Genomic DNA, 13,250 nt, shown 5'->3' on the forward strand with positions numbered 1-13,250 from the left:
ATATTGCTAAGCGCCCAAAGTTCAGTCATCTGACTACGGGGAAATCTTGCCAGTCAGAACTTCTAATCTGGATAACTAATCCAGATCATAAGCAGCCTGAAGGTAGATCTGTTATTGTTGTGGCCCGCCAGCGGCCTGCGCGGATCGTGGCTGATCCCGACGACGAGGAGGCTGGTGTGGGGTCGCGCCAGCAGCCTGCGCAACTGGCGCTCGCATCGGACAGCGAGGAGACTGAAGAGGATGTGGTGCCAGAGGCAGAGACTCAGCCTGGGCCTTCAGAACCTCCAGAGGCTCCTTCAAGTGGAGAGAGCGAAGTAGAGGAGCCTCTCCTCAATGCTCGAGCACACAGGGCTGCCAAAAGGCAGGAGTGGCTACTCAGGAGGAGGAGGTCTCCTCGAGAGTAAGGATTGAGGATAATTGGCCACTCCCTTAGCCTATTTAAATTGTTTCTTGCTAGAAACAACTTGTAATTATCATCAGAGCATTTTTGGAAAAGTCTTATCGTATCTTGTTTTCTGGGCTAGTTGCCAACCTTTGCCGAACTTTGGTTTATTCTTGCTACTTAATAAATTTGATAAGGACTGTTGGTGTGTGTCAATATCCTCGGGAATCCGGAGCTCGGACAGAACAGTTATAACTTCAAATGGTCTTAAGCAATCAATTGTTAAGTTGAGGACTACCTATAACTATTTGAAGTCACAAAACAAAGCACACACAAAAAAGACATCTGCTTAGAATCCTACACTCAACTCTATGGTACAACACTCACCCGTTCCTTCATCCGGGAGACAATGAAGCGCAGATAGGTGCTCATCTCTTGCTTACTGGTGTTCTTCTTCTTGATGCTCTGAGAGAGGAAGGGGAAGGAATCAACAAGTTTATTTTAGAATTCCGACTTTTGGGAAACATGACAGATTTTACAGTGCAATGATATTAAAACACAGCCCAAGCGAGCAGCTTATTCTTGCAGCCAGTGAAGGATGAACAGTCAAAGCACAATGACATGAAACTGCTGCTCAGAGAATATTCTGGCTGGAGTGATATTGGTGGAGATGACTCTTCCTCAAGCATCAACAAAGCCCAGAAGTTACCAGGTGGAAAGTTCACTAAATTGACACATCTACAGAATTCCCACCTGGGCAAAGATGAATGGAATGGGTAAATTAATCTGCAATTGAGAAATAAACACTATTTTTTTCTAATTCACACTTATGTACTCCACACCTAAATTAGCTCAAACTGAACATTCTTGGGTGTCATTCCAATATTTTTTGGCCCTTCTGCATTGATCTGGACAAGCAGTGTGGCATCCGATTGGCAGTTTTGGAACAATATTGTATATATCTGTGTCCAGGGAGGGGGTAAGGGGTAATCTGTGGAAGAAGTAAGCAGGAAAGCAGCCATTAAGTGAGACATGAACATTAAGTGAAAAGGAATGTATCTTGTTAAAGAACAGCAAATTTTACATTCCTTATTTCTCCAGGAGCTCAAGATTGCACATATAAATGTTTTATATTTAAGATTTATATTGACTGTATGATTTGATGGCTTATTTGTTCCCTATGACTATCATTAAGTGTGTACCTTATGATTCTTGACGAATGTATCTTGTCATTTTATGTACACTGAGAGCGTATGCACCAAAGACAAATCTCTTGTGTGTCCAATCACACTTGGCCAATAAAGAATTCTATTATCTGTTTAGACCAGTTGGGTTGAGCAATGTGGGTGGATACTCAATGTCTAAATGGGGATTTGAATCCAAATCCAATTTAATCATTCTATTATATCCCACAGAAAATTGGGAGTGTTGTTGTGTAAGGGAAAGTCACCTCATCACCAAGTAGCTAATCAGTTATGGTTTTCAAAGAAGGAACATTAGTCCCATAAATGAGACACGTGGCAGAAAAAAAAAAATTATTCTGTATAGAGTTTCTTTTACTGGAGAACAGAAGTATTTAAGGCTCTACGTGATACTAGTTCACCGATACACTAATATTTAAAAAATTCAAATCTACAAATTATACTTATGCAGATGGGTATATGTTTGTATGTATATATAGAGATGTCTAAAGCTGGTTTGGCTGGCTAGGTGCCATAACCTTAATGCCCCACTGCAAGCAAAGAGGGAAAATCCCTTGTCTAGCCAAGAAAAACCCAATTAAGAATGGCTTGAAGATTACACAGCCATGGAGAGTATGGATAAAGCTGCATGTACAGCTTTTCTTTCTGTGCCAGACCAGTTAAAATGACTTATTTAGTAACAGTCAGCAAGTCAGAATACTTCACAGAATCTAATACAGATTCTGAAATCTAAATGGCTCAGTCTTCTCTTCAAAAGCTTAAAGCTTTGTGATTATCCTTACACTTAGGACACGGAAAGCAACGTTCTATACGATCAAACTATAGGAATAAAAAAAAATATCACACCAAAAGGGGTCTCTGAAACCTAAAAAATACCCTGTACATTTTTAATCTATCTTTTCTAATCACTGTTAAAGTGGGATTTTCTGCATGTAAATTGCCTGGAAAATTAGCAACTAGTCTTCTTAAAACCAGCATTAACAATGGAAAAATATTGGATTAGATTATGAATAATATATTACAGTGATTGAATTAATTAATCCGCAATAGTAAACAGGAAATTGTCTGTTCAATATACATTCCAAACTTTTTTTAGAATGCAACTAATCTCCTAAATTTGAACCTCACATTTTTAATAGCTATATGTAGATGAATTTAAAGCTATGAGAAAAGTATTTGTGATTCTATCCCTCACTGTATTTCCTTTGTTCCTTTATCTAATGAAATCTGCTTCAGGGGAAAAATATTGCCCCAGGACAAAAAAAAATTTGTACACTTTCCTTCTGCAGGAAGGTACCAATAATTCACCACAGAAAAAAGAATAAATAGCGTTGCTATTACTACTACTACTACTACTACTACTACTACTACTACTACTACTACTACTACTACTATTTTCCTGGAAAGATAATAGTTATAAATTCAATAGATCAATAAAAACAAGCAATATTGCAAGATTATTTCAATTTCAATCTTCACTGGACTGCATAATACATTTGGAACTTCATAAAATTTTCCTGTTTTCCTAGTAAGCAAAAAGTTTTAGCTATTACATTTAAATATTTTCATTTGGAAGAACAACATCATTATCACCATTTTTTCCTGAGATTGCAAACTTCAAAATATGGAACCATAAGAATTGTGAGCTCTAACTTTACTGACAATAAAGCTGTTATTAAAAGTTCTACCATAATATGGCAGAAATTTAAATGAACTTCTTAAAATTGAAAATGTCAGTGGCACTTTGGTAAACAGGTTTACAAAAATATATGATGCAAGTAATTGTAGGAATTGATTTCTTTTGATTTTAATCTTTGCCTCTTATCAAGCAAGGGTCAAGCATAGTTAGGAAAAAATATCCACTAGCATTTATCCTCCTTATTTTACTGCTGTACTCTGCTGTAATTCTTCCTAATGATTCTGCCTGTTTTTGTTTTTAATATTATGGGATGATGTCCATGGATTGTGAGAAATTCAGCACATGGTCCCCACAGCAATAACAATCCAAAGCCACTCACAAATATACACCGCGCGAGCTGTCGTGGGTGCACCTAGGTACACCCACATTACACCAATTCTCTGCGAGCTGCACTGGCTCCCTATTGGTCTCCGGTCACAATTCAAGGTGTTGGTTATTACCTTTAAAGCTTTACATGGCTCAGGGCCAGGTTATCTTCGAGACCGCCTTCTACCGCATAGTTCCCAGCGACCAGTAAGATCCCACAGAGTTGGTCTCCTCCGGGTCCCTTCAGCAAAACAATGCCGGCTGGCAGGCCCGCGGGGGAGGACCTTCTCTGTGGCTGCCCCAGCTCTCTGGAATCAGTTGGTGTGAATGGATTTTAATGTTTTTAATGTTTTTAATTTTTAAGTGTTTTATAGTGATTTTTTGAGTGTATTGTGAGCCACCCTGGGTCTTCGGAGAGGGGCAGCATATAAATTGAATAAATAAATAAATAAGAGGAATGATGATGAAGGAAACACTCAAGTTTGGAATTAAGACTCTATGAGTAGGGAAATACCTTTTTTTTTGCTCTACTAATATGTTTGGGGATGGGTGGGTGTAAAAAAAAACACTTTATAAAGCTTATGACATACTGAAACAATTTTGATACTGTTCTGCAACCATGCTTATGCTGTATGTGTATTTTTTAAGCCTGAAAATGCAGCCCTTTTCTGAACACAACTTAAATAATTAAAATGTTGAATGTTGAATGAATTCTTCAACTTTGGCTGCCCTTGAATAAAAATTACTCATGGGCTTTGATGATCTGATATTATACCTTAAATATCCTGGAAGGAGAAACACAAACACCAAGCAACACAATCTGTCCCTGGTTTAATAGTCCCAGCAATCTTCCAAAGGACAACATTCAGTAGCTCTCGTCCTGCCAGAGCTATAAAGTCCTACTACTGCTCCAATTATGATTCTGACTTTCAGCCAAGAATAGCAGATGGCGTCTATCCTGGTCATATTTTAATTGAATTCATAGAACATACAATAACGGGTTGGAAGGAACTTTGGAAATCTTCTAATCCAACCACCTGTTCAAACAGGAGACATCCCCACCCCCTTATCATCTTAGACAAAAAGTTGTCCAATCCTTCTTGAAAACCTCCATTGATAAGAGCACCTATAACTCCAGGAAGTAAGCTGTTCCACTGATAATTGTTCTGTTAGGATTTTTCTCCTAAATTGGTCTTCTACCTTCTTTTCCTGCTCTCAGGTGCTTTGGAGAATAGATCAACCCCCTTTTCTCCCCTCAAGTACTGGAAGACTGCTATCCTGTCACCCCTAATTCTTAGGCCACATATACCTATCCAATTTCCTTAACTGTTCATCATATGAGTTAGCTTTTAGATGTCTTATCATCTTATCATCATCACGTTTTCTGAATAGTTTTTATCCCAGAGCTATAATTGCACTCAACCATGAACTAAAGGGTCACCATCAGTGAGCTGTTGGACAGCATTACTTGGTCTGTTGTGTGGATGTGTGGTGGTTTAGGGGTGGGGAATTGTGGTGGGTGGGAGTGTGTTTGGGGATTGTTGTGTGTGTTGAACCTGGTCTCTGGGTGTTAAGTGAATTACGTTGCATGAGTATACTGTGTATACACGTACAATGACAATAAAAGTTATTTTTAAAAAAATCTTTGTTGTTCTTCTCTGCAGTCTTTCTAGAGCCTCAGTTTCTTTTTTGTATTGTGGTGTTCACCAGAATTGGACCCAGTATTCCAAGTGTGGTTTCACCAATGCAGTGCCAATTCAATGCAAAGCATCCCTGAAATTAACCCCACACTTTTTGCCAAGGAATACAGTATTTTGTGATAGGAGAAATCCTTCAAGATGATCCTCAGTCCGGCTGCTAATCTATTTAACACACCTAGATTGTTAGTTCAGTAGAATGACTTAGTAAATTAAGGAGTGGAGTTGCATATTTTTCAACCAACAAATGTTATTAATGGTCAGAAAAGGCACTAACCGTTTCCCCCCCTTTTTTTTACCATTATAGCCTAATATAGTGCTCTCTTCCAATTATAGCATTTTGGACATGATTATGCTCCTCTAATTAGTAAATTGAGTAACATTTCAGAGGCTACCCCAGACGGAGTTTCTTCTCTTTGGGAATTGAGAATCTTAGTTGAAAGCTGACTTAAGCTGTACTCTTGTTATGGAGATTGGCTTCAGTTATTTCTTTTAGGCATTTGATTTTTTTTACTGATGATAATGCTGAATAGCCTGATTGCCTTTTGTATAAACCCATTAAGGTTCTTTATCTTTTTGGATAGCACCCAGCACTTAGAGGTTTCATTGTGAGAAAATGAGTACAAAGAACCAAACCATTCACTAGTCCTGGCTGTTTTTAAAAAAGGCCATTTCTCTAGCTAAAACTCAGAGGAAATTCTATAGTTCAACTTATATCTACAAGGAATCCCCTCATCTCTATAAATCAAGCCTTTGTAAGTATGAGTCTGGGAAATTGAAAAGACTACAATGTGGAAATGACTGAAGGATTAGAGACCTAATACACACTCAAGAAGGGAGGAAACTTGCTGGACTGTTTCTAACAGTGGCATACCTATGCATCACAACAAATTTAAGTACTCTTTCTGTAAAGCAGAGATGGATACCCTGGGATTCAAGAGGCACGCACATATTGCCAAATCTATTTCTGAAAATCCAGAGCATGTTACAAATCATGACTCTGAAATATGATACACCAAAATAGCAAATTCTAGTGGCAAGATTTTTTGTTTTTAATGATTACAGGTATATTCAAATTTGAGGAGTTTTGCAACACCTATTTTCAGCATTTATCTCCATCACCGAAAACAACAAAGCATACACTTGAGTTTCACTTGTTTTACTGATGCTGCATATCATTGTCATATTTCTCTTGCAGGTCTTAATGGGCAGAAACAAAATGGGCCCTCAGCACAAAACCATTTGTAAGAATATCCCAAATTTCCTACCGATTATCATAAAATAAAAGGAACAAAAAGCAAGCAATAGGGAAGATTGGTCCTAGACATCTAATTAGTTCAGTATTTCTCAACAGTGGCAGTTTTAATATATATGGATTTTTTGCTGGGGGATTCTGGGAGTTTAAATTCACACAACTTAAAAGTTGTCATGGTTGAGAAACACAGTGAAGCATTTTCTTCTACTCTCTATGTACCACATGATGTAGAGCAGGGGTGTCAAACTCGTAACATGTTGTCACGTGACGTATCACAACTTTTCCCCGCTTTGCCAAACTGGGGGTGGGCGTCAGGGGTGGGTTCTACTTACCTTTACTACTGGTTTGCAACAGGAGCACACACTGCTGCGCATGTGCAGATCATCCATTATGACATCCAGGCGGGTGGGCGGAGCCTCCCATCGCTTTTACTACCGGTTCGCAAGAACCGGACAGAACCAGGAGCAACCCACCACTGATGGGCGTGAACAGTGCATGACACATCCAGCCTGCAGGCTGTGAGTTTGACACCCCTGATGTAGGGGAAAGTTAACGTTTGAGCAGCTTTCATACAACGCTGATAAGATTCATTTTCAAAAACCACAGCGAGCATCAGAGGATAAGGTAAAGGTAAAGGTTCCCCCGCACATGTGTGCCAGTCGTTTCTGGCTCTAGGGGCAGTGTTCATCTCTGTTTCAAATCCAAAGATCCAGCGCTGTCCGAAGACGTCTCCGTGGTCATGTGGCCGGCATGACTAAACGTTGAAGGTGCATGGAGCGCTGTTACCTTCCCACCAAAGTGGTCCCTATTTTTCTACTTGCATTTTTTACGCACTTTTGAATTGCTAGCTTGGCAGAAGCTGGGACAAGTAATGGGAGCTCACTCCATTATGTGAAAGGATTTGAACTGCTGAACTGCTGACCTTCTGATCAACAAGTTCAGCGTCTTAGCCACTGAGCCACCACATCCCTCTCGTCAGAGGATACTGGCGTCAATATTCTGCTGGCATCAATATATTCCACAGATAACATATGGACCTGGTCTTATACTTGAGAAGGATTTGCGAGAAAGTGCATAACCAGATATGGTACACCTATCTTACGTGGATGTTTTAAAATGAAATAAAAAGATAAGCTCTCTCGTCTCCCCCAGCCCCATGGATTCAGTTTTTGCAGAAGAAAGAAATACTCTTCATTTCATAGAAGAAAATCATTTTCATAGGGCATCCTAGTTAATTTCAAAGTACCCTTCGGTGTTTCAGGAATGCTACAAAACCATCCCTCAACAGAAAAGCATGTGCCCATGTGGGCATTAATTCCATGGAATCCCTGAGCCAAATGCTTTTCAGTTGCTCTCTTTGCTGGGAATCTCAGATGGCATTTATATGAAACAAACAAAAAAAAAAACCCTGGCAGAGAGTATAATGCTTATTTGTTCCTTCTTCAATCTAATTATTTGATGTATCTATACAGGTTGCCCAATTCTGAGCCTTTATTTGTTCTAGTGACTGACCATTAGTGCCAAGCTTGGTGACTGTCACTGATATTTGGATTATTATTGTTATTGCTGCTGCTGTTTTTATGATATTATTGTATTGTATGATCCCTTTTTATTCATATCTATGTATTTAGATGTATCTGTTTCTATCTACCTTACATATTTGACAAATACTGTGTTTTGTGGCTTAAAGTCCATAATAAAAGATTCCATGATTGACTTCAATGCTTCCAGCTATTAAATCTGCACTATTGTCAGACTTAATTCAGATTTGCAACACTAACACCATTGAACAAGTGGTAGTTGCAACGAGCCATTAGAGTTTTGGCCAGCACACCATCCCTGTGGTCATGTAATCACAATTCAAGTGATTGTGATTTGTGACCTTCCTTGCTAGCTTCCCACAAGCAAAGTCCATTGAAGTCTTCCCAAATGCCTCTGGAAGTCAGGAACACATGAAGTTCTTATTTATTTATTTATTTATTTATTTACTGGTTCGATTTATATGCTGCCCTTTTCCAGAGACTCAGGGCGGCTTACAATGCATTAAGCAATAGCCTTCATACTTTTGTATATACCTGCTTAGTAGGGCTTTCGCCCCCCCCAAGCGGTGTTCTTTTTTATACAAAGTCATCTTATTGCCCCCACAAACCGGGTCCTCATTTTACCTACCTCGAAAGGATGGAAGGCTGAGTCAACCTTGAGTCAACCTTCTTGCTTAACGACCTGTGCAATTTCCTCCTACTTTCCAGAACAGCTTGTTGTGGTAGAAGTGTAGGGAAGAGTTAAAACCACAAAGGTATGGATCCAGCAATTTTGGTTAACAACATGTCTATTGAAGCTAAATTCCATTTCTTGTAACAAAGTCTCTTTGTGTGAATAAATGTACACATGTGAACAAGAAAGTGCAGACACTTGACATTATTTACAATTTAATTCACAATGCCCAGGGGATTTTCCTGTTTAATGGCTGAAGAATGACCCCTGCTTCATTAATCTTCTATTCAATTCTCCTAGCAAAAGCATCTCAGGAAGGAAATGTTTGTATGGAATGACAACAGGAAAACACAGAAAGTGCCTTTGGATTTTTAGCTATTGTAAACTGCCCCTGCCTCTTATGGAGGGGAGCAAGATCATTAGGAAGTCCTTTCTAAAGCCAGACTTGTTTCTCAAAATAAATGCACTTGTGAATCAATGATAGTGAAGTCTTGCATTGATATTTAAATACTGCCGATTGAACAAGAGAGTTCCAGAAACCAATTTCAGAGACCCCCTCCTGCGCCCCCAAAAATGATGATGATCTGACTGCACTAGCTGTTCCTTTGCTGAGTAGTGACTGGGTATTTGTGACTATTAACTAAAGGCCTTATAGATTATATGCATTGCTTCGCTGCTGGGCATAGGCTGAAAGGCACACCAGAGATGCATCTGGCCAACATAGATCAGGTGACTTTCCCGCCGCCTTGAAAGAGGCAGTGGTGAGGCCTCTCCTCAAGAAGCCTTCCCTGGACCCGGCAGTGTTAGCGAATTATCGTCCAGTCTCCAACCTTCGCTTTGTGGCGAAGGTTGTTGAGAGTGTGATGGCGCGACAGTTTCCCCAGTACCTGGATGAAACGGTTTATCTAGATCCATTCCAGTCGGGCTTCAGGCCTGGGTACAGCATGGAAATGGCATTGGTCGCGTTGGTTGATGATCTCTGGAGGGCTCGGGACAGGGGTTGTTCCTCTGTCCTGGTCCTATTAGACCTCTCAGCGGCTTTTGATACCATCGACCATGGTATCATGCTGCACCGGTTGGAAGAGTTAGGGGTGGGGGGCACCGTGTTGCGGTGGTTCTCCTCCTTTCTCTCCAACCGGTCGCAGTTTGTGTTGGCAGGGGGGCAGAGGTCGACCCCAAGGTGCCTTGTATGTGGGGTCCCACAGGGGTTGGTCCTCTCACCCCTTCTGTTCAACATTTATGTGAAGCCACTGGGTGAGATCATCCGTGGTTTCAGGGTGAAGTACCATCAGTACACTGATGATACTCAGCTGTACATCTCCACCCAGTACCACCCCAATGATGCCCTGGAAGTGATGTCCTGGTGCCTGGAGGCTGTGCGGATCTGGATGGGGAGAAACAGACTCAGGCTCAACCCATCCAAGACCGAGTGGCTGTGGTTTCCGGCGTCCCGATATAGTCAGTTGGTGCCATCACTGATTATTGGGGGCGAGTCGTTGGCCTCCACGGAGAGGGCTCGCAACTTAGGTGTCCTCCTGGATTCACGGCTATCTTTAGAAGAGAATTTGACGGCTGTGGCCGGGAGGACTTTCTATCAGGTTCGCCTGATTTGCCAGTTGCGTCCCTTTCTGGATCGGGACTCCTTACGCACAGTCACTCATGCCCTCGTCACCTCCTGCCTAGACTACTGTAATGCTCTCTACATGGGGTTCCCTTTGAGGAGCACCCAGAGGCTCCAACTGGTCCAGAATTCGGCCACGTGGGTGGTTATGGGAGCGACGTGGCGTTCCCATGTAATACCTCTTCTGCGCGAGCTGCACTGGCTCCCGGTGATTTTCCGGGTGCGCTTCATGGTCTTGGTTACCACCTTTAGAGCGCTCCATGGCTTAGGACCTGGGTACTTACGAGACCGCCTTCTGCCACCAGTAACCTCTCACCGGCCAGTACGCTCCCATAGAGAGGGGCTCCTCAGGGTGCCGTCGGCCAAACAGTGTCAACTGGCGGCCCCCAGGGGGAGAGCTTTCTCTGTGGGGGCACCTGCCATCTGGAATGAGCTCCCCCCAGAGATACGGAGGATCCTGGACTTACACACTTTCCGCCGTGCCCTCAAGACCTTTTTATTTCAACAGGCTGGCCTGGCCTAACCACCTTTTTAATTGTTAATTTTAAATTTGTTTTAAAACAATAGGGGTGTTTTAAATTGTTTGGGCCAAATTATTTAATATGCTTTTATATTGTTTTTAAATTTTGTATTATGTGTGTTTTATCTTTTGTCTGTTCACCGCCCTGAGTCCTTCAGGAGTAGGGCGGTATATAAATTCAAAATAAAGTAAAAAAAGTAAAAGGGCACTTAATGACTAACACAGTGTTTTCCAACCTTGCTGTTTCCAGGTTCATGGATTTCATCTCCCAGAACTTACATTCACTACCTGTGTGAATGAAAGTGGAATTCTGTGATTTCAAGTCCACACACCTGGAAATGGTCAACATTGGGATATATTGGACTAATAGAATGGTGTGTGTGGAGTTTTTGGCCAACTGTCATGAGTCTTGACCTTTCATACACACTTTTTAAAAGGTATAAATTTGTAATTTGATGTCAACCAAATCTGGAGGGGCAGATTTTGTCAAAATTGCCTATAGATATATTGAAAATCAACTTGCACATGAAAAATCCTATCTAGTTTTGTTACACAAATCCCAAAGATTGAATCACAAGGTGTTATTCAATCACATCCCTCTGTTGTTTTAATTTTGACAGCAACTGATGCACAATCAGAAGAAAAAAACAAATCTGATTTCCAGCACTTATCTTGCCCAACTAAAGTAGGACTACAATCGAGAAAAGTTATTTGCTGCCCATTTGCTTAAATGAAAAAAACAAATGTGGTGTGTTCATGATAATCAGACCATGGTGGAAGCATGTAGAAAGCTGGTTAAGGAGACAGAAGTCCAATTAAAACTGGCAGATGTGTATAGATGGTGGCTTCTGAGCAAAATGGAGGCTCTTTTATGAGTGATAACTTATTTGGGAACAAGGCCTACTTGTAAGGAAGTCAAGGGAGGAAGGAAAAACCAATAGAAGAGAATATTTGTAGCTCAAGATTGAACTGTGGGGCCCTTGGTGCTCTCTGAGCTTGGATGTTTGCTAGCGCTGATGATGTTTCCTTGTTTGGTAATGAAACATCTGCAAGAAAACAACGAAGCTCATAGTGAAGAAGGAAAAATGTTTGGCTTTAAAAAAGGAAAGGAAAACCAAGGGTAATTAAGAAGGCTTTTACTGCTCAGAAAAGATACAATGGGAGCAACAACTCCACTCCCACCCCCAACGAAGGATTCACCATTTATTCTTATTCCTATTATGTGACTTTTACACCCCTCCGTTATTTTTATTAATAATCTTTCTTATAAGCAAAGATGATGTTTTCTACCTGTTAAGTTACAGCGACTGTTCATTCACACATATTTTTCAACACATATACTATGCATTTCTAAGTGAGAAAGTTAAATAGGAAAAGTAGAGAAGAAAAAGATCTATCAAAATTATCATCTTTTTCTCCTCTGCTATCCCTGTGCAAACGATATCACTCTTGAAAAAAGAAATCCAGATATTACTGTGTTTCCCCAAAAATAAGACGCTGTCTTATATTTTTTTTGAACCCTGAAATAAGTGCTTGGCCTTATTGCCACGCACTTAAAAGCCTGATTGGGCTTATTATCAGGGGATGTCTTATTTTGGGGGAAACAAAGTATTGGATTTTTTAAAAGGCGTTTTTTAAAAAGGGGGCACAAAAAGGTGATTCTGAATGAAAAGCACCTGATTTCACAGACACTCTAGCGAAATGTGACAGTTTAATGCGCAACATTTGAATAAAATTGCTTTTCATGAATTTCATCCCACAACATTCACAAACATCTGTAGCTTAAAATATAAAGTGAAAGAGAAATAAATTTTAGGTTACATTATTTAAAAGTTCTGTAAGTCACCTTCGGAAAACTTTGATTTAAAGGGTGGCAAAAAAAAAGTCATTAAAGAATAAATTAGTTAATCAAGTTTATAACTAAGTCAGTTTGTTTATATGTGTACTGTATTTTTCTTAAATCGTACTACAAACGTTCTGGAGTCCTGACAGAAATTAGGCATATAAAGCTTACATTTGTTTAAATAACAATCCAGTTGTTGGTATTAGAGAAGAATCAAGAAAAATATTGCACACATCTGGATATGGTTGGGCAAATGCAGAAAGAAATTAACATCCAGGCAAGTGGAAAAAGCCAAAGGTTAAGGCATCAGTCTAGTTCCAAGTTCTATGGATGTTAAGAAGGGATGGATTTAGAAGAGGGAAGGCCTGTATCCATCAAGGCAATACTTCTTGAATGTCAGGGTTCCAAGTAACACCCCCAACGAAAGACATTGGACTTGTTTTGGGTGGGAGCGGGAGAGCAAAGTAGTCCTGCTAATGAAATATATGGGAATTAAGCTCCTGTACTATTT

General features: G+C 40.3%; 1 protein-coding gene across 21 annotated transcripts in view; it reads right to left on the reverse strand.

Annotated features, from left to right (window-relative positions):
* The window catches only part of ZMYND11 (zinc finger MYND-type containing 11), a 115,496-nt gene that overhangs the window by 16,006 nt on the left and 86,240 nt on the right, over positions 1-13,250 (reverse strand). For all 21 annotated transcript variants that reach the window (XM_087893045.1, XM_087893044.1, XM_087893053.1 and 18 more), the window contains one exon: positions 770-847. In XM_087893045.1, the coding sequence (XP_087749171.1) occupies positions 770-847 (78 nt within the window). The remainder of the gene's footprint in view (positions 1-769; positions 848-13,250) is intronic.

The sequence above is a fragment of the Pantherophis guttatus genome, chromosome 4 (genome assembly GCF_059756535.1).
Source record: "Pantherophis guttatus breed Tessera chromosome 4, ASM5975653v1, whole genome shotgun sequence".
Taxonomy (NCBI): Eukaryota; Metazoa; Chordata; class Lepidosauria; order Squamata; family Colubridae; genus Pantherophis; species Pantherophis guttatus.